The sequence below is a fragment of the Pempheris klunzingeri genome, chromosome 7, assembly GCF_042242105.1.
Source record: "Pempheris klunzingeri isolate RE-2024b chromosome 7, fPemKlu1.hap1, whole genome shotgun sequence".
NCBI lineage: Eukaryota > Metazoa > Chordata > Actinopteri > Acropomatiformes > Pempheridae > Pempheris > Pempheris klunzingeri.
Window position 1 is genome coordinate 14,509,940 of NC_092018.1, and position 22,275 is coordinate 14,532,214.

Here is a 22,275-nt window from a genome sequence, read left to right on the forward strand (position 1 = left end):
CTATAACTTGTTGCCCTTTAGCAGTTTCTTGGTCAATTAGTAAACTGATAATGTAAATCTAATTTAATTTCTGTATTTCTTAATAATGTATCTGAATTCTGTGTGCGTGTGAGCGGGAGAAACAGAAAGTGTTTAGTGTCACATGGCAGATATGTGACATGTGGAGTGGATCAGGATTCATAAAACAGAGTGACGTCCAACGTGATCTGTAAATTATTGTCATGCTGGAGGCACTGGAGAACTTCTTAAGTTTCAGCTTTGAATTGTTTTCCGCCCCGCTTTTTCTTTTTGAGTCCGAACACATGTTGACCATCACGCTCTCTTCCAGAGGCGGCTGCATTCTTGACCTAAAACGTCCTCACAGTTGGTTTTCATAATCACACTGCCACACAGCTGACAGCAAGATGAGACCTTGTTTTCTGGGCTTTTTTGGACATTCATCACCGCGCAGAGCTCGCCCTTCATTTAAAGCACAAGAGTGTTTTCTTTGCATGAGGCCAATTGGGAGGCATTATTGGAAACAGGCCTTTCCAAAGTGGTGTTACTCAATTTCATGCGTTGTTCTCTTGGAATTTTTTTGCCACATTTCAGATGAAAAAGAGAGATTGTGCTCGGCATTAAACTGTCACCTTTATATCTTGCAACCAACAATAATGGCAGAATGATGCATGTACAGTATCAGCATCACTTCCATGGTACTGTGAGCTCTTTTCAGTAATGGTTCAGTTCAGCACAAAGCACCAAATCGTCTTCTTTTGTTGGCATGAAAAGATTGTGTTTATTCTTTCAGTGTCCTTTCAAGACACAGTTTGGTTATTTGCAGACACATAATGAGCAGTCTGACACGCTGAAAGAAAAGGCACCAGGCAGAAGATGTTCTCCAGGAGCTGGTCAGCGTGGAGCTTTCACAATAGGCTGTTTATTCAGAACAGAGAATGATTGAGAAATCATCGCAGTAAATAAGAGCAACAGTTTGTTTAAAACTGAAATGTAGGACATGCCGGCATGCAGCCACTAATTTTAACTTTTTGCAGATAGAAATTACGTCAAATCACATTTAAACATTTAGAGGTTTGTAAAATGCTTGAAATGCACCATGATAAGCATGTCGGGCCCGTCTTCATGAAGTCAACTTCTTTGAAGATCAAAGACACTCGTAGATTCATCTGTCTAAAGACTGGGGCATACTTATATGTGCGAGTGAACTGCCTTTAATTCATGGGCAATGCAAACGCTCATGGCTAATTAGCATATTGGAAGAGAAATGAAAATGTCAAAAATGTTTTGGAGGAACACTCTGAGGTAGATAAGAAATAATTCAAACATAAATAACTAAAATTTTAACTAGAAACTGAACTAAAACTAAGACCATATTCTAGATTTATATATATATATAGTACAATGATAGTGCCTAGTAACAATCTGTATATGTTTAGTAAAGCCTTGTATATACAGTATGTTGTCTTGTATTGATATGTTATGGTGCTTGAATGTAATTACATAGGTGGGTATTGAAAATAACTGAATATAGATACATCTAGCTACAACTAAAGCAGTGTACTGCGGCAGCCCTGCAATTATTATAACCTTCATGAAGGTTATAATAGCAGTTTGTTGAAACCGTTTTAGAGAGATGTTCATTCAACTATATGCTCAGTGTAGAGGATGCAATTCGTGGTGCCGTTTAACTGTAACTGTTACACTGGCGGGTGTTTCTAATATTTCATCCACCCCATTGGTTGGTGCAGCCAGCTTGGTGCAGCCTATGAAACTGACACCTGTTTGTGTACTAAAAGCATTTTTGAATGCACCGATGAAAAGGAGACAAAGAAGTGATAAAATGTCTGTCAAGTGTGATAGTCGATGTAAGGCGACGTTTTGTACGTGTTTTAAGAGAAATTAGAAGAGTTTGAAGCTAAAATGATTCCAAAGACGCCTGAAAACATCATCAGCGCCTCTGAATGCACATATCATGCAGAGTTTATCATATATCGATCATTATTACAGTCCGCTGTATGCTCATTGTGGAAGATGCAATTTGTGGTGCTATGTTACACTGGTCCTTTTTTAGTGTATTTTAAACATTTTTGAATGAACAGATGAAAAGGATATGTCTGTCAGTTAAAGTATGATAGTTGATGTAAGGCGACAGCTTTTATGTTTTGAGAGAAATAATAGTGTGATGTTAAAATTAGTCCAAAGAAGCTTAAAAGCATCACCCACACCTCTAAATCAATGCACCATGCAGGGTTTATTATCGAGATTATCATATAGAGAGTATTATAGAATATAGGATACACTGGAAAACTTTTATCAAAGTTACTCATTTCTGTCAGAACAAAACAAAAAAAGGAAAAGGAAAAAAAAAACAACATTGCATAAATAACACTCAAATTGAGATGGTCCAAACTCCAGCAAACTGTCGGGTGTGTTATAACCTGCAGGTGATCAAATCTGAATCAGATTGAGAAATTAGCCCGGTTAAATCATGAGGCGTCCTGAAGAGGCTAGTGTTTATTTTAAGGTGGTACGACAGCCAAACTATAACTCGGGTAAGCCCTACGGTGTGCGGTGCAGGACTGCAAGTGTATCCTCAGTCCCAACAGAGATGATTCAAATAAAACTTTAACGTGAAGATTTTGCAAACATTGATGCACCCCCACCCCCCACCCCTCTCTCCCCCCTCTCTCCCCCCTCTCACTCCCACTTGTGCTGAGCAACAAAGTCCGCGGTGCGTCCTTAACTGAGTGCTGGCACTTCAGAGTGGGGAGTGCAAAGGAGAGGGTCAGAAAGATTGGTGGGTGGGGATATAACCCTTTTGGGAGAGAGAGAGAGAGAGCGAGAGAGAGAGAGAGCGAGAGAGAGAGAGAACTAAAAAAAAATCACGTGTTTGGAGATCAAAGGAGATCCGCTTTGTAGAGGGGGAGGAGGGGGAGGCGGAGGAGGAGGGGGGTGAGAAAGAAAGCGGGAGAGAGAGAGCGAGAGAGAGAGAGAGAGGGTGCGTTTTCAGGCAATGTAATTGACAAGGCTTGCAGTGGTGAAATAAACACGCTTCAGCCCAGGCGCAGCTTTTATTGCACAATTCTGACTCTTTTGACGCATCGCCCGTTGCGCGCATAGACCCGATTTCAATTACTTTCACCCGATTAATTAATCCGTGTGAAATTATGTCCCGATCGGCGCAGATCCAGCCGGCAAGATGATGATTTTCCCACGGAGAGGCTCAGATCGTGTACCCGACTCGGTGGTCCTGGTGATCTTCGTGGCTGCCGCTTCTCTTGGTACCGTTTTCGCCAAGGATACTGCCTTTGTGGAAGTGGTTCTGTTCGAGTCCAGTCCCAATGGAGATTATACCACTTACACGACTGGCTTGCAAGGACGGTTCTCCAAAGCTGGAGCCACTATCAGCGCGGAGGGGGAGATCGTTCAAGTACGTGGAAAGTGTCTTTTTCTAACCGGGGGAATGACAAGCTGCAGCGCCGAGCAGCGCCACCGGGACACGGGGTGTAATTTCACCAAGCTGCCCTTCTCAAAAGTTTTTCCACAGGGGCTGGGAGGGAGGGGGGGTTGACAAGTTTTGTATATGATGTGTGTGTGTTTATGTGTGTATGTGTGTGTGCAGGCAGTACGAGGATGGTACTAAGCCTGCAAGCATATGCGGTCACAAGATGGCTCCTATCTTGTGGAATTCATTCACAGGGAAAACATGCTCTTGCGGGGTATTTTGTTGATGTCTGGGGGGAACTTGAGTGCTCCTTGCAGCGAGTTGCCCTCATGCCGAAACACACGCGTTTGGGAAGAGTTTTCCCCAAAAAGTTACAAAGCCTCCAAAAAAAAAAAAAAAGTTGGTAAACTTTTACCGAGCAGCCTTTACAGGCGTTTCAGACGAGCAGCGAGGCTACGAGGCGACTATTTGTGCTCCATTTATCCGTCTCAGCGGCGAGTTTTGGCCCAGGGTCTTCTTTTAGATCCGAAAAGTTGGTTTTAATAGTGAAATAGGTTTGTTTTTATTGACCGTACCAACGTGTAAACTAAGCCACAAGTCCCGCCGCCTGTACCCTGTTACTATGTGGCCATCATCAACGCTGCCTTTGAAGTTGCATGTTTTTGGTTTAGGTTTGCTTGTAACTATTTTAAGGCTTTGAAACTAACTGTGTATATGTGTGTATATATATGATGAAGAAGAATTGAGTAAGTAGTCATCATGGAAGAAGGCTCCATGTTCCCTCTTTAATTCCCTGGCCCCACAAATGATAAGTGCACTTGGCCGGAGCTGGTTATGCTTGGATCAACTTGGATCCAGCTTTGATCAAGTAGAAGTCACTTAAATATGAAGCTTTTCTGCAATGCCAAAAGTTTATTTGAAGTTTTATAATTCTTGCTTAATCTGCTTGGCTGCAGCTTGTAAGGCAGCAAAGAGTTCAGTGGGTCCAGTCGTGTGCCAAAGATTTCATGTTTTATTTCCTGACCTCTAACATGTCCAGTGGTATTGGTGTTGTTGGTGTTTGTGATGGAGGAAATATAGTTCTTTTAGCTCTATCTTAAGAACTGAAGTCACTTAAATGTAAAGTGTTTGCGTGATCTGTAACAACCCATTTGCAGTTTTATCTTTATTTATTCAGCGCTCTCTATAGGATCCAAACTGTGTCTAATTCATACTCCACTCCTGTTTGTGAATGGTAGTGCAGTCCAGTCCCCTGGGACTGACTGAAGACCATTTCACTATGAAAGGTTTTTCAAAAGTTTTGTTAATTGTTGGATCATCAGGAGATGAAAGCGAAGGTGTCACCTGCATGAACGTTGCCTGACAAGCCACAGCAGATGATGGTTGATTGATTTTTTTCTTTTATTCTTGTTGTTCGTTTGTTGTTTAAAAGCCAGTAGCTGCTGAGGTGTGACCTAAAACCGAAGAAACTATTGAGCTCCATGAGATCATTTGTGGAGGGAAGCCAGGTTACAATGCAGCCTAGAGTGTGTGTGAGAGAGAGAGTTAGGGGGGGGGGCAGGAGGTGTAAATACTGCAAATACACATTTAAGATTAATCAAGCTCACCATGTTGCATCAAGTGTGTGCTGGTGGGCTGCACAAGAAACCACAGTAGTGTTTTAGAAAGGTGTTGCAGCACGCCACCATGAGCCCAGTTAATCTATTGATATACGCTGGTACTGAATTTAAACATCTAGTAGCATCCCCCGCCTATCCCTTGACACTCTGCAACAATGTCTATATCAACTATACAGCAGCATCTTTTCAGGGCATCTTTGTTTTCCCCCAAAAATGCAGACTCTTACTTTGAAAGAAAGATGATATGTGGGGATCAAAGGAGAGGATACTCAGCACAAAAATGGCCCCTGTTTATACACAGTGATGGCCATTTGGCGCCACTCTGTAACCACATAGAAATGCCGGACCTCAGCTTTACATTGAAAACCGCATCTATTTAGGTTTGCTTTCTTTGCTAACACAGCTTCTGACCACTTAGAGGCAGCTTATATTTTGTCAGTCTATAATGAGGGGCAGTTTGTCCAGCATGGCGCACTTGAATTCGCACGTCTTGAATTTCTTACAGCATATACTCTATGAAACATTTATGAAAGTTGAAACTGACGATGAATGACAACCATACGACCTGAAGAGTATAATTTTAAACTGGTATCAAATTCCCCACTTGCAAATTCTATACTTGTGAAATAACATTGCCGAAATGTGTTGGGAAAGTGCTGCGGTGTTGTAACGGATATAGTTTTACACTAGAATTGGGTTGAACACAAATATTTAGGTTGTGTGTGCAGTTGTCCACAGTGACCTCTGCAACCATTGCACTTGTCTAGTTTTTTGCTCTGACGTTTGAGCCTTCTTGTGATCCGTGAATGGGGTGCTTGATTTGGTCTGCCTGAGGTTTTTGGGGCCTTCTAGTCCTCTCTTCTGCTGTTTGAACAGAGCCCCGAGGGGTTTGTGCTACCTTGTGTGTACAATATTGGCCAGACCTCAGCAGGTATGGGTTCAAATACAGGGGAAAAGGGGGGTTGGTGGGGTTGGCAACGTTCCAGAGCAAAAACCCAACCACTATCACCGCTCATACACTCCCAACTTGCCATTGCTAATTCCCTAAAGCTAACACCCGCTCAGCGCTGCCTGAAGAGTGTGAAAAGTGGCAAACGCTGCCGGGGCCAAAAATAATAAATTAAGTTAATTTGCTTCTCGCTCTGCTTTAAGGGGGGGAAGCATGACGACGCAGATTTGGCCACAGTGCCAAACCCCATGTTTCCCAAGCCAGTTCCCTGATTGCTCCAGTTCAACTCTAATAGCAAAGTAATCAATGTCTCCTTAAATCACTCTGTCAAGACATGAGACTGTGTGTATCAACAGGCATTTCACTAAGATGACTTAAAGAGTGTATTTACAGCAGCGGGTCTTAACTCTGATTCTTGGTGACCAAAGCACTGCAGGTTGTCCATCCTGCCAGGTAGTTAATTGTATTCAATGCATGTCCCAGATTTAAATACTTGCTGATTAGACTGCTTGAATGAAAATAGCCTGGAAAAATTAAAAACCAGCAGTGCTTTGAACCCAGAGAAATAGATAAGGCGAAGAAACCCTGATTAAGAGGAATTGAATTTAAACCACTCACTGCTTTGAGTTCATATTTTACATAGATTAGACTTTATGGTAGTCTGCTGTACTGTTCCACAACTAAATCCTTTCCTGAGTCCCAGGTGACATCTGGATTGGCAGGGTTTGACACATCTAGAGCCAGATTTAAAGTGCTCTGCCTCCTAAATGTAATCTAATTTCTGGAATGGCACTGCAATGCAGGAGGCTCAGTCTCACTGTTTGCCACCATGTTTTTTTACTGTCGCATCTTGCATGACATCGCACACGCAGAGCTCGTCTGATTAGTACACGTTTGATGCGAAGGGAAACGGCATCTGCTGCTCATCATTCTCTATTGTCTCCCTGACGCCAAATCGTCTTTCCTGTAGCAAGATGAGCTGCGATGCACTGCGTGAGCGCACATCTGCCACTGATTTCCAGCGGGCCCGTGCTGTCAGCATGTGAGTGAGGAGCTGAGGCAGGGACGTGGCAGGGGCACCGAGAGGACCAGATGGAACTCGCAGTGTCATCGGCCAGAACCAGAGGGAATAGTGTGGCTTTTGCCTACTTCCTCTCAGAAGGAACACAGAGATGGGGACATCCCCTGAATCCACCGTCAGGAAGAAGAGGCTTTAGTTTCCTAACACCCACGAGCTGTTTCACCTTTGAACTTCATCTCCGTGCACATAAAACGGCAGTAACTATAGCTGGGAGACTTCATGGTGTGGTTCCTTTTGAAAGTGGCAGTTTTTCTCTGACTGCGTGTGCAGGGGGAAAGTGGTGGTTTTGAGCTAAGACAACGATGAGCTTAAATACTGGAGCTCCTACCTTGGACCTGGCAAGAGTTGTGTCGCGCTGCATTTAGACTATAATGAGAGCTTTAGTGGTTTAAGGCATCCAGCGTGCTTTCTCACCACAGGCTGGAAACCCCAAGAGGCCATAATGGGCCGGTCCCAGACGGGAGGTGCCAGGGACTGGGCCACTCCCAGCGCCAAAGCAACAGTAGCAGTACACAAACGCTGGTTTAAAAGGTTAAAAGTGCTGCTCCCTACTTTTTTCCATTTATTGGCTTGGCGGTCGCAGCTGTATTTTAAGTGCTATCGTCTCTTAACCGCCACCCTGTTTCACTTTCATGTCCTAGCCAAAGTAATTTGAGGCTGCGTTTCTCCCCTTTTCGGAATAGAACAGACTAAACTGTTTTTCTCTTTCTCTTGCTTAACACCCCCTTCCCACACACACTCACCCCCCACCTTCAGTCTGCTATTTTTGATGCAGCCAAAATTTGTCATGCATCCTCTATTCCATGTGAATGACTTCAAGTGAGAGATGCACCTATTCCTTAACTAGTGTATATTACTGAATTATTAAAACTTCAATCGTATTGGTGTGTCCTTGGGGTTTATGGTGCCAGAAACCGCAGCGCTCCCCTTTGCAAACCTTTCTTGCATATTGCTGATCATTCAGTTTATACAATTTTGTATGTCTGTGAATTGAATGATCAAGTAATGAACTAAGCATTTCATCATAATGTCACAGCAAATATGTGAAATCCTGAAAACAAAGCAATTTAACACCTATTTTTTGCATTAAACTGAAAGCACAGATTGCCTGCAGAGAACGCTCAGGTGTCAGTAGTGAAAGGCTTAACTTCCTCTCAGATCTCCTAGTACTTGTCCAGACTTCTTTTTAATTGGCCACACTATCTCCCAAACCAGTAGCCCCTGTTTTCCTCTCCTGTGCTTGGCTCTCTTACTTTTGTTTTCCCCTGTGTCTTTTCTCTCTGAGCCTCTCATTTCCACCCATTGCACAGCTCCACCTGGAACAAGTGCATGTTGGTACTGGTGGCCCCAGTAGCTATGTTAGTTTCCACTGGGCTGAATGGCTGAGCCCATCTTTGATGTTCCTCTCCAAGAGAGATTAGCAGTCAGTGCCGGTGCTTGCAACTGCTTTCCCTCCAGTATCCAGGCCTCTCCCGGGGGAACCCTATTCCCTCATGTCGTTCTCTTCCTGATCTGCTATTGATTATGTGTCTGAGCTCATTTGTATGAACGTCTTGTGTTTGTCCTTTGCTTTACACTCCAGTGATGAGGAAATGTTAATTCAGCTTTGCCCCGAAGCTGTGATTTTCTTATGATGAGTTCTAGGAAATGCCTATCAAGAGAATGTCACACTTTGACAGGTGAAAAAGTGGTTTTTCACACAGCTTGTCTTCACTCAGTTTATTGCTGATACATATTTATAATGTGTTAAAGATGAGAAAAAGCCCGGGGTGGGTTTTTTCTGCTCTCCTCTTTTGCGTTTGATGAAACAGCGCTGAAAGGCCCAGTCCATCCCCTCAGCCCATATTTTTATCCACTGACACAGAGGGTCTGCAAAACAAAGGCCAAGGGGTCGAGGGTTATGAAATGACAATGCTCACAGTGGCTCATCCAGGCAGAGGCATGCTTTGTTGTTGGCCAGGAATGTGCTGACTAACCGTGGAAGGCCACAACGCCAGCCTCCCCTTTTGTTGTACTTTTTTGCCAATAGACTCGCAAGGTAGCGGCGCAGGGAGTCCATTTCACTTTGAGCACTACACTCCATCTGCCTCTTTCTCCTCCTACCTCTCATTATACTTAGATCCTTGTGTCCTCAGTTCTCATACTGCTCGCATTTGTTTTCATGAAAGGAGAGGTCTTATCAAAGATCTGTCCCACTCACCCAAGTGCAATAATACAGGGTTCAAAGTTCGTTCTTTTGTGTACATCATTACATAATTATCAGCCTTGCATGTCTAAAAACCTAATCTCACTTCTAATGTAAGAAGATCTTGACCTCTTGTCATTTTGATTTATGCTAATATGTTTTAGCCCTAGTTGCAGTTTTCTGGTTATTGTTCAAGGAAGTCATTGCAGGTTTTTTTTTTTTGCACATGATCACCCAATGCATCATTTTAATGTTGTGGGGGTTCTCCTGACAGGCCCTTGGTCAGAAACCCTGTCATTTTTCACGTTCCCCATTTTGTTTCCGTTAATGGTTTCCAACACAATTGTGACGAAGGTCATTTACAGAGGTGCCAGATGGGGACAAATCAGTATCAGGTGGAAGCTCTGACCCTCTTCATGTTCCATCTCCATCCTAATCTTCTAATCCTGCACCAGTTTCTGCTGGCTGTGTGGCCGTGTATGTGTTCAGGTAGTTGCTCCAGTAATGAGGAGGATCCACACTGTAACACAATGGGGCCAGAGGTATGATGGATTGGGCTTGCTTGGTCAGATGAGAACAAGCTGGGTTATCTCCTCATTTTTTTCCTGGTCGAGTGCTGCATGTCTTGAAGCTCCACAGTAAAGATATATCACTGCATCTTCTCACCTCCTCCTCCTCCTGTTGCTAAAGATGCGCCCTAGATTTTTGAAATGAAAAATTCTATTTCTTTTTATGTCGCCTCTGTATCACGGGTATATTGAAGATATTGGGGACAAAGGGTTTTCCTTTTTCTGTTTGCTGTCTTTTTTGCCAAAAGACTCCACTCTCAAAGCTGAATTTATTTTTGGAGGATTTCTCATTAAATGCGGCGCAGTTGCACCCAAAGCTTAGATCAGTCAGTGTTTCTGTACTTGTAAGAGTGACCTTCACCCATGCATTCTGATTCATTTCTTAAGAGAAGTCCTCAAGGGTCAGGTATAACTTTTCCTTTCATGATTCCACAAATATAGGGCCTTCATTGACATACCATGCCTATAAAAGCTCTGTAGTACAGCCTTGGGCTTTGATAAAGCCTCCACAATTCCTCCCGTCCTTCCCCTCGACCCCCGTCGGCAGCTCAGGCCATGCTTCTCCCCTCGCCAGCCCCTGGACCCTGATCAGGGAGGGGCCTGCAGGGTTGGGTGAATAGCTGCTGGGAGCCGAGCTGCGGGTGTAAACCACATGAATGTGCCGCCTGAGCAGATAGGATCTGGCGAGGCGGGGAGGCCGCGGCGCTCGGCGCAGCTCCACGCGCTAACATCAAAGGCAGCGCTGAAGGGGGTTGGTGGAGGGGTGGAGGGAAGAGAGAGAGCGCGAGGGCTGGGCCAAACTCTTCAAAGGCCTCTCTGAGTAATGCCGGTCCTGATATGCGGCGCTGCAAAACAGAATGATGATGTAATTGCAGGCCTTCGAGCTAAATCTGCTCCCATACAAATAAAGGTGGAGGTGTTCCCTTGCACAAGCACGGTGAGAAAAATACTTTGAGTGTTAGGTTGAAGCAGGAGAGTTTACAACACCTCACAGGCAAAGGTGTTGGGTCACTATACCCAACGCTATGCTAATGCAAGGATAGTGAGAAAAGTTTTATGTTTTTGATGGAGGACCTGGAGCGGGAAATGGTTTTTATCTGATTTTAGCAGATAGGTTAATCCACTGGGCGTTTCTAAAGTACACAACAGGTGGAACAGAGTTGACTCTGTTCTTTGTAAAGTTTATACAGGACCTGTGTGTGTGTGTGTGTGTGTGCGTGCGTGCAAGGCAAAGCGTGTCTGCATGTACTTCCCTTGTAATGCGTGTTAAACCAAGCATGACCACAGATTCTTTCAAAGTGCCCCCATGATCATCAGGCTGATAACTCATTGACAGCTCCCATGACAGTTTAGAGGCGCACACTGCAGGAGAGTATCTCTCTCACTGAAAGCACACGGTTGTTGATTTTTTGCCAAAGGTTATTTGCATGCCTCTGATTGAAGTTCTTTTCCTCGTTCTTCTTTTTTTGATTCTATGTCCCTTTGATGTTAAATTAGCAGTAAACATCTACACTTATTTATCTGGGGTTCATGTGGAGGTCAACCTTTTTTAACTCCTACATCGTGAGTCGGCAAAGCCTTTGTTGTTGGTTGTGAAGAAGAGAGCTCCTTGTTTCCAGCATGTAGAGTGTAGCAATTCAAGACTATCGCAGGGCCATCAAGCTAATAGTTGTAATAGAATGAATAGACAAAACACAATTCATGCCAGAGCTTCCATATATGGCTGCAAATAACAATTGTTTTCTTTGTCAGTTCATCTTTTGGCTCTTTTTCAATGAATTGTTCAGTCTGTAAAATTATTCAAATAGCTTGTTCTGTCTGACCCAAACCCAAAGATTTACAATGATGTCCAACACAGAAAAGTAGCTTTTTGCTTCATGATAATTTTTGCTGATGGCTAACTTAACAATTAAGCAATTGTAAGAAGTATATGTAGTTGTTAGTTAACTTCGACTAACTTACAGATATCATGTGCTTAAATTCATAATTAATTCAGGTAATGGAATGAAAGTTAGTTGATTTCATTTATGGGTCTGATTTTTATTCCAACCCAATGTGCTAAGAGTCTGCCAGCTGTTAAATGCAGAGTTATACTCTGTTAAAACACTGAAGCCTGTTCCGTATGTGCAGCATCATCTGCGAATGAACTGCAGAGCATTATGAATAAGTCTTAACCTGCAGTTTTATATAATGGCATCCACACTCAGTATTGGTGAAAGGAGGAGGCATGTCCGCTGTGAGTTCGTGATTGCATTGCCTTAATTTCAGTGTGACATTGCAGGTGCACTGCGCCTCTCAAGTGCTGCTGTTTGGTGAGAACCAAACAGCAGCGATTGAGCTTCACGCTGAGGATGAAGAAAGGCTCTCCAAATCTACCAGCCACAGATGCTCTACAACACACTGTGGGATACTGTACAAAACAGCATGTAAATCCACTTAGGGAAAGCTTTGATTCAGGATGTATTTTCTTAGTGCAGAACTTTTTAGAGAAATTGGATTTTCGTAACAAATTTTAACGTCGACCTTGTTGTACAAGAGGAAAAGGTAAATATTGGTGTAATTATAGATACTCGATATGTAAAATGACTCGTATCAGGATTGGGGGTAGAAAAAAGGAAGGATCCCATGGTGGCATTTTAAGTAATACATTATAACATTTACACATAATGTTGGTGAAATAGAAGGGTGTAAATGGAGTTGATATGTCTAAACAGTATCTGGAAAAACAGCGGTAACTTAGGCTAATGGACATGACATTTTCCGCCAATTCTGCGCTCTTGTAGTTCTGCTACACCACCAATTCCACCTTCCAAACCCCCCTGGCTCAGTGTGAACCTGAGTGTATATGAAAAGGTCAAGACAATTACTCCTGGCCAGCTGTGTCCATTTCTGTCCCCCTGCAATCCATCTGTTCACCCCCTCATTTCCCCTGTATGTTGTTGTCAGGAAAAAATGTCAAAGTATTTTTTTCAGCATACTTTTTTTTTCAAGCTTAGATTATATCTCACTAATATGAGGGAAAATGGGAAGGAACCAGTCAAATTGTTTTTATGTAGTGAGATGGGGCATGTCATTATTCTTGTCACTGTGCTTTCTCAATCTCACCTCCTCTCCTCTATTTATCCAGATTCATCCTTCTGTCATATGTCACTGTAAAAGCTGCACTTTTCATTTTTAGCAATTTTTAAAAAAGGCTATTCTTTGCTTGGTGGAATATGGGCAGTTTGTCCCACACTTGGCTCACTAATGATAACTTGTCCTCAGACATGTCAAGGAATCAAGTTTCTCAGAATGCTGTTTTGAGAGAAAGGAGAGATCGAGTGGGAGAAGATGGGAATGACAGAAAAAGACGGGGCCAATACAGCCCTTTGCTTTCCATCTGCATCCCACAGGCATGTGACAAAGTCAAATTGTCACCCCCAGGGTGACATGCATCCCGCAGGCATTTCGAAGTAAACACATCCCAGAGATGTGGCTCTGAGATTTGGATAGTGGCCTCACCAGTCAGTTGGAAGCATCGTTCTCTGTCATATAATGGATGCAGGAGGATCTGAAATGTTTATAGTGTAGATTTATTTATACACTAGATAGAGCTCAAATATATTCTTGATTCAAGTATCATTAAAGGAATAGTTGCTTTTTTGCCAAGAGTTAAATAACTATGAAGCTACAGCCAGGAGATGGTTAGTTTAGCTTAAAGACAGAGCCAAGCTACGTGTTAAGCTAAGGTAACTGGCTGTGACTATAGCTTGGTTCAGACACACATATGAGAGGTATTGATTTTCTCATTTATCTTTTGGCAAGACTGTGAACAAGCATATTTCCTGAAATGTGAAAACTATCCTGTTTCAGTGGGTAATCTGTACCAGCTTTCAAGTGCCCGATAATTCAACTAATATTTGGCTTATCAAGGCTTTTTCCATATGCTAAACCTGCGCTGTCTGGAATGTATTTCCTGCAAAGGAAGATGCATCCATAGTAACCATGGTTGAGCAGGTAAAGGCTGTCATACAGAAGCACTTCATACACACATATTGCAGGAAAGGACTTTACGATGCTACTTGCACGTGATGTAGGTATAAGGTAAAGGCTCCGTCAGGCACATGGAGCTCACATGCCTGCACGTACTCTGCTAATCACGATGACAGTTTCATTATATCAATAGTTCAATTCCGGTCCAACAAAACATAATGATCTTATCAAATCTCAGAGAAGAAGTGTGATATTAAAGAAAATCCACTTTTTAAGGAAATCCACATTTACTAATCCAGACCCCTCTGAGGAAACTGAAAATGTTGTGCTTCCTAACAGATGAGTCAGTCCATTGCCCTAATGGCTTCCAGTAAAAACCTGCAATAGATCTGCTCAGAAAGCCTTTTATGTGAAGTTTACAGTAACGGCTTCACACTCCACTGAGGCCCTCTGTAGCACTGCTCCCGAATGCTAACAGGTCAGGGCCAATCCTGCAGTAACTAAGCTCGCCTGTTCAGACTATTTCTAAATTTTTGTGATTTGATTTTACACCAGACCATGCTTGTGCCTAACTTTTAAGCCATTTCCGACCACATGCAGCATATTTGGGTCAGCTTTTCTGCAGCATTGCCTCAAGCTAAGCTCATGGACAGAGGATTTGGTAAGCTACTGATGCGTACCTTCGTCATAATTATTGTTTTGCAAAAGCTGGAGTTAGAAGTGCCCTGGTAACGGGAAAGCTTCAGAATTCAAATTGGAGTGTGGGATTGAGCTTTAAAGTTGTGGCTGTTTTCTGTTTTCAGTTATTGCATCCTAGAAAACTCTATTGTTTTACTCTCTGCCCCCTGTTGGCTGGTCTTGGTTGCTCATGTATTAGACGCTGGCGTTGGCATGGTGCATTCGTTCTCTCTCGAGTTGAGGTGGCATGAGAGAAAGGTGGGGAAAAACCCCTGAGTATACTCGGCATCCTCCCTCTTAAAAATGAGAGAACAAACAAAGCATCCAAGCACTTTCATTCACAGTGGCATCATAATGAAGCACAAAGCAGAGAATGCAAGTACATCTCTTTGTTTAATCATTCCTTCCCTCCCTTACAGTTCTTTCTGTCTGTTTTCTGCTCTTTCACTCTCTCTCTTTCTCTCTCTCTCTCTCCCTCTCTTCTCTCACTCCGTTAAGCATGGGAGGGGTAGTGGGAGGGGGTATAAATGTGAGACCACACATGCTGTGTCAATGTTTGCTAGAATAATTAGAGACAATGTGGGCCAATAACGGGAGGAGTGCAGTAACCTGAACTCACTTTGTTCTGCCCCGGCAGCAACACAAAAGCCATTCACAGATGCACAGATCTGCGGACTCAGAGCAGGAGCAACTGCACTTTTAGCCGGCGCAGTACACATCTCCAAGGATCTGCAGGAAAATGATTGGTTTCTATAGAACCTGAACACTTTGCTCTTACCGTTTTGTGTCAGCTCAAAGTGGTGCTGATGTCACTCTAAAGGCCTTTTAAGCACTGCCTCTACATCCCTGCCACTACCCCAAAAAACATCCCAACCCCTCGTCACCCACCCCAGTTGACCAACACATGGCCCTGGCTTAGAGGGCCCTCTTTAACTAGAGGATATCCGGCCACTTGGTATGCAAAGAGCCTGTGGATTCCTGACATGGGTGCTAGAGCTGGACTCAGAGGTGACTTTCAGCGTAGCCAGACAACTGTTGGATTAGCAGGACACTTTATGTTGACTCTGAGCCAATAGGAGGGAGCCGGGCCAGAGGCAGGGCGTACTTGGTCAAATGCAGGCTAATAGATCTTTTGAGCTATATATATTAGTTTACATTTCAAGCATGCCAATGCTGCTTGTATCCGGCATGACTTACAGTAAGCACAGCACAGAGAAGAAAGCTTGAATGTTTTCCAAAGGACAGCAGTTCCTCCCAAAATAATATGTAAATTGGAAGGAAAAAAACAAGACCTAAGAGAGGACCAGAAGTGATTTTTATACTTAATGTTGTCTCTAGCATGGAGGGAAGGGGGAATATAATTATGCGTAAAGGTTCCCAAACAATGCATGATAAGTGTCGCCTAAGCCACGAGTGTTTTCCTGGTTGTAGCAGAGTGACCCGCTGCTGTGCTCACACCCCTGGGTGGACCAACTGGTTTGTCCCCTCCGGTGTCCATCTTGAAAGGGGACACCGCTATGGGATGCATACATCCCCTGGAGGTCGCTGGTGTCATTGTGGCACCTGTCCCCTCCACTCTCAGCCCACGTCAACAGCTCAGATTTATTTACATTCACTCTTGTTTTCCAGAGAAGTGAACTGGAAACAGCAGAGGACTGGTCTGTGTCTTCTGGAAATTTGTTTGATTGATTGATTGCGGCTAGTCTGTGTTGTATGATTGTTGCAAAAAGCATAATCACTGAAAGTCTTTCAATTTCACTCAAGCTCTTGCATAAGAATTACTGCAGTAGTGCTCGCTGAAGGCAACAACAATATTCTACTCAGTAATGTTCTTGTTTGGACACAGTACTGTGGAGTTATGCTACTTCTCATGGAGTATTTCTGGGTATTTGTCTGTGAACTTGATTGCAGTTACTTGTTTATTTTTTTCAAAAAAACCACATACATCCCAGATCTCACAAGGACCTAGTTGTGTTCCAAAATATGTACTGCATAGAAGAGCTTGTCCTTTAACTCTCCGTCCATTTGTATTTGTTATTGTTTAGTTTGGTTTGACAGAACCTCCTCTGCTCTTCTTTTCTAGCCTGGGGATACTCAACAGCTTTTGTTTTTTTTCCTCCTGTAACCATCGTTCTCCTTTAATCATTTTCAGATTCTGTCTTTGCTCCTTCTCGTTCTCCTGTCACTGCTTCCTCTCTCGTCTCCTTCCCCTTTTTCTCCCCCCGCCTTCTCCTCTCCCTCTCCCGTCCCTTTCCACTGGGCTGATGCTCTGCTCTGTTCTGCTGGCGGCAATGTGTTCCTCATCACAGCTTGTGTTTCCTCTTATCTGCAGTTCTTTTATCAGTGGCCGCCACACATGCCCGAGAGAAGGGGTGAGGGTGGGGGGTGGGGGGTGGGGGGTAGTGGTGGGGCACCTGATGCTATCAGCAGGTGGAGATTTCACCACCGAGTTCAGGGGCCCAGTGTGGCCAGAGGAGGGCCAGACCGGAAGGGTCTGACATGGGAACGTGCAATGTGAACTCTGAACAATGTGAGCCCCACTGTCATTTAAACATCTGCCTTTTTAGTCACGGCACAAAAGTGACATAAGGGGTTTTCTTGTCAGGCAGTACAGGCGGAAATGTTCCTCTTTGGATTTGTTGTTTATGAAGCTCAAGCTCTGTTAGCTTTTTTACACCTGTTCAGCTATGCTGGCTAGCACTGCTGAACTACTCACTTTGAGCCGTGTCCATCAACAGAAGTTTATGCTGTATTTTTAAATGCTGAATGTGGAAATGTTATGTTGCAAAGTTTTTATTCGATGCAGCTCTCTGTGGCTTATTTGAATAATTCCACGAGATCAAGGTTTAAGTCTGTGTTTAATTGTTGCACATGTCACCGCCATGTTGGGTTTTCACTATGGATGTATTGTCTTCAGCTGAGACACACCCAGCAAATGGGAATGAAGATTTCTCAAAGAAAAGCCTTTTTAAAGTTAGGAAGAAAGATACTGTTGAAAAATGCAAAACCCCAGTTGTTCATCGGGTTATTCCGAAGAAACAGCTGTTACTGCTGCAGGACATGTAAAAAGCATCTCTTCAATGTGCCTGACACCAAGTGTACAGAAAACCTTTGAATGTGCTCAAAAATGTTAGAAATTATGTCATTAATTAGCAACTAATTCCAGAGTGTAGTAGTACCTTGCACCAAGGATGTGCAAAGCACGCTAAGTCTTTGTACCACAAAATGGAGAAATCCTCAACGTGGGGGGAATGAAGAGTAGGGATGGTGGGGAGGGAACGGCGGGTAAACCAAAGCACGAGCTCACAAAAGCCTAAAATGATATCGCTGGTGGATATCTGGATGCTTGGGATGCCTTGGATGGCTGCTGTACACTTTTGGCTTTGTCTTTGCTGGGATGAATAGAGGCCTCTGTGGTAGTGATGACAGGCTTCTCCGGGCTGGGTCCTGGCTGGCTGGTAGACTAGGTGCTGGAGGTCGGGAGACTTCATCTCTCTTATAGGGGCAGAAGCCTGACAGCGGATGCTGGTTGTCCTGGTTCTCCCTACAAAAGACACTCTGTTCTCTGACTATGACCAGCCCTTGTTATTGTGACATGCCAGGTACACTTATACACACAGGTTTAGCTGGAGCCAAGGGCCTGCAGCACTGTATCTCCCACCTGTGTTTGGATTACATGGTTATAGGGTTATCTGAATAATTGTTCAGCAGATGTTTTTTGCAGATGCGAATCTTACATTTGAGCAGTTTTGCACAATGCTGATCTGATGGAGGTGAGGATGTGGTTTAACTCAGTAGCTTTAGTCTGTGCCCGTTTTTATGCTGTTTGTTGGTTTAGAGTTAAATATCTAGAGGAGATATCTACTTATATGTGGCAAGTATTGAACTTTGTTATTTTTGGAGAACCACACTATGAAATATTGAGAGAGTTCATCCAAAAATCATCAAAGGCATTCTACACCAGTCTCATCCTGGGGGCAACACCTAAGGATATTAGTTGTTCAGTGATCCATGCCTTTATGAACACCTGTTATATGAGTTTAGTATGAGTGCATTTAACTCTGAAACTTACTGAGGTTTTGCCTGTACTCAGCACAGATGTTAGAAACCGACAAATTAAGAGATTAGAAACATTGAGAAGAAAGCTTTGAATCTGACTGTAGGCCACCGTTAGCTGGTTTGGAACATAGACTTAGCGTGCTGCTTAGATGCTGCCTTCGACTCTCTTGCTCACCTGATGAAGTACAGGAGAGCGTTTCGGAAGATGAGGAGCCGCTATGGCTGTCACAAGAGGTTTCATCATTCCCCGTTCTGCTCCAATACAGCACCGCACAGCTGGCCAAGACAAACGTGAGGTAAACACACTGCTCACTGGACTGTGTGACTCACACTCTAACATGCTAGCAGCACGCCCTGGGGACTCACATGGCTGAGGCTAGCTGTGGTCTTTTCATGTTTTTTGAATTATTAATGAAACAAGGAAAAGCTGTGAACGGTCCAAGGAGAAGATGGGGCTTCCACACGCGATGCATGAGGAGCGGGAACTCTCCCAGACCCTTCACATGCCCTCCAACTTTATCCCAATCGCCCCTCTTGAAGATTCACAGAGCCTCTTTGATCCATATGCTGTCCTCCCAGCTGGGAGGCCAGGGGATGCGAGCAGCCCTTTTGGTCTCCCATTTCAAGTCACACATTCTTTCCTTAAGGACCCAGAGGTCCTGACCCTCAGCTGCAATGGAATTTCATATGCAAAAATAGGCCAGACTTGCCAGGCTTTTTGAATATGCACTCGTCTTCTTATAGCATTCATCATCCTTGGATCCTCAGAATTAGGTATTCATCTTCAAGGTGAGACATATGTTAATTTTGGCTGAAGCAGCAGCAGACAGACCTTCCCTGACCCTTCGTCTTCCTCTTTCCTTTAAATATTTCCATCACGCTGATTATGCGCTTCAAAAAGGTCTGTATTGCCTGTCAAAGAGACAAAGTCTTGCATTACAAATGCCTCGCCGTTCAATACAAACACGGAGGTGGAGGCTCGAAGTAAGTGCCCCTGCAGACTGGGTTTTTAAAATAAATCACATAATCACACTGCAGTATAAATCAGCTCAAAGCCACATTTTTTTTTTTTTAAATGAGCCTCTAAAAGGAGATAGTGATTCTGCTACATAGCATGACTCATATTTACTGTCATACATTCTGCCAAATCTGCAAACTCCTGTGTGCCCAATGTTTGGCTTCTAGTTGGCATTTTTGTGACATCTTGTCTGAAATACAGTAACTGTGCATACTTTTTCCAGCTTGTTTTTTTTTTTGTCTTCAGTGGCAGTGTTTGCTATGTCTGTCCCTTTTCAGAAAAGGGCTTGCAACCTGCAATCCTCTTAGATGTGGAGCCAAATGCCCCAGAGGTTACAGCCAGCTAAGTGGTTCCTTGTTTCTAATAAAAACAAATCAAATAACATGGATCCCTAGGGGTTTATAACACCAGAGTCATGAACTCTTAGGCAGATAAATCTCTTCCAAATATCCCCATACAAAGGCATGGATGTGGGAGGAACTTGTTGGCTTTGATTGTATTATTTATAAGCCACAACGTGCCTAAGAGAGTAAAGAAGGGGAGGGGGAGAAACTCTGACCACTCAGCGATGGAGCAACCCTCTCAACTGTGAAATGACCTGATCTGTAGATGTTGGCCATTACCTTTTCAAAGTGGCCCTGGCAACGCTGCTGGCAGGAAGTCCTTATGTGTAAAGCGGGTTTGATGTTTAACTCTTCAAGGGCAGTTATCCCCAGGGTCTGCTTATTCCCAAACCTCAGCCCTCAAACCCACAACTCTCTTCCTCTTCTTTCTCCGGCCCGTCAGCTCCTACCTCTGGCAGCGCGACCAGTGAGAACGGGAGGAACAATACTGTGTCTGTGCACCACACTGCACTCAGCCTGCTGCTAAACAAATGTTCGGAGGAATTCTGGTGGCTGGCCTTGCCCCTGGGCCCAGGCTGATCCCTTCATAAACACTCTCTGGGGCAATCAAAAGAACAAATCGCTCTTTATAGGGAGCTATATGGTAATGGAATTATTTCCACACCAATTAAAGTTTACTTTTCTCTCCGTTTGCCCTCATATAGACTATTTGTTTTGCTCCTGCAGCAGAAAGGGAAATCCTCTGTTGCCCAGGGCACAAAGATGCATTTCTGAGGAGGTTCTGGCTTTGCGAGGGGTGGAGTGACGAAGGCATTACAAGTCTAGTTTATGCCACTTTCTCTGCCTGTAATTGCCACTGATGGTAATATTTACAGGATGATTAACACGCCCACTGTTCTAAATAACTTGTTTTCATGATGGTTGGGGTATGTTATTTTTGATTTTTTTTAAATTATTATTTCAGTTTCAGAGGTGACATTGCAAAAACCTATGAAATGCTGAAAATCAAAACCACTTAAGTAGGAGAATCCAAAGCACATCCCCTCCCACAGTGGAATGTATGAAATCCACAGACCCCGTCCTCAGGCGGTGGTGTGGGTTGACGTGGTTGGAGATGAGAGGGATCAAATGGCCGAATGACATGGATCCACTCCCAGACCTTGGGTCCATGTGGCCCTGAGGTGACTAGTAAAAGGATACACACATGCGAGATAACTCTGAACATAATGCTCTCTTTTTTTTTTGCAGGAATAGAACAGTTTAAATAGTTGGTTCACCAAAATCACAAAACTCCTAATGAACTTGTCTTTCCAGAGACAGTGTTCCTACTGCCCTGGATAATACATGTAATTAGCTGTTAATTGTTTAGGTTAGTTAACTGTTTTTATAGGGGGACTCTTCCCTCAGTAAGCAGTACCAACCATGTAAATGCCCTTTTGCTGCATTTTATCCCATCCCCCCACCCAGGCTTTAGGGTTCAATGGCATTTTATCAGATCTGGATCCAGTATTGAATCTGCTTATACCCGAATCCTCTCAAATCCCTCATTAAATCTAGTCTATGGTTTAGCTTTTAACATGAAGCAAAATAAATGAATAACTTCATATTTATTGACTGTAACTCAAAGACCGATTATCACATTCTAATGCTGAAGTTTTTAAAGATATTTTACCTATTTGCCACTTACTTTATGATGATAAAACCAAAGCGGAAGAAATAAGGTTTTATGAGATTAGTTAACTATGATATGAAGAAATCTGGGTATACTACCAGCTTGGAACCAGATCCAAACTGGAACAGTTTTATCTGAACCCAAGCTTTACACACAGATTGTCTCTCTGACTCTCACCTGCTAACACCTGCCACTGCGAGTCCTTCCTTCAAATCATTTTCCACCACCTCAGCCAGGCCTCAACTTGGCCCAGCACCTTTCTGCCTTTTATCTCCACTGATGGAGCCAGCCATTGAGGCAACCTCGACGCCACCCCCACCTCTCCCCAACCATTCTCTCTGTCTCTTTACCGCGCGCCTGCACAATAGCCTCGCTCGGCAGAGTTCCAAGAACAGTGTTTGTCCGATCACCACTGCAGCCCCACCCCCCTTTTATTGGTGTGTGTGGAGGGACAGTGAGTGAGTGAGTGCGTAGGTTTGCGTGCGTGTTCACACTGTTTTTCAAGCAGCCAGACGGAGGTGTGGCTGGATTGTTATGGTAACTTAAATTGTAAAAGAAAAAAAAGTACTGCATTGGATATTTCTGCTGGAGTTATGTTGGGCATATAGGATTCTGGAAGTTCAAGTCTGCATAGCCAAGAGTTGGATGACTTGTAGTTGATGCATTAATAAGCTTTGATGAGAA

General features: G+C 43.7%; 1 protein-coding gene across 2 annotated transcripts in view; it reads left to right on the forward strand.

Moving 5' to 3' along the window:
• The first annotated feature begins 3,023 nt into the window (after nucleotides 1-3,023).
• The window catches only part of znrf3 (zinc and ring finger 3), a 65,977-nt gene continuing 46,725 nt past the window's right edge, over nucleotides 3,024-22,275 (forward strand). For both annotated transcript variants that reach the window (XM_070833937.1, XM_070833938.1), the window contains exon 1: nucleotides 3,024-3,430. In XM_070833937.1, coding sequence (XP_070690038.1) covers nucleotides 3,200-3,430 — 231 coding nt within the window. In that variant the 5' untranslated portion in view covers nucleotides 3,024-3,199. The remainder of the gene's footprint in view (nucleotides 3,431-22,275) is intronic.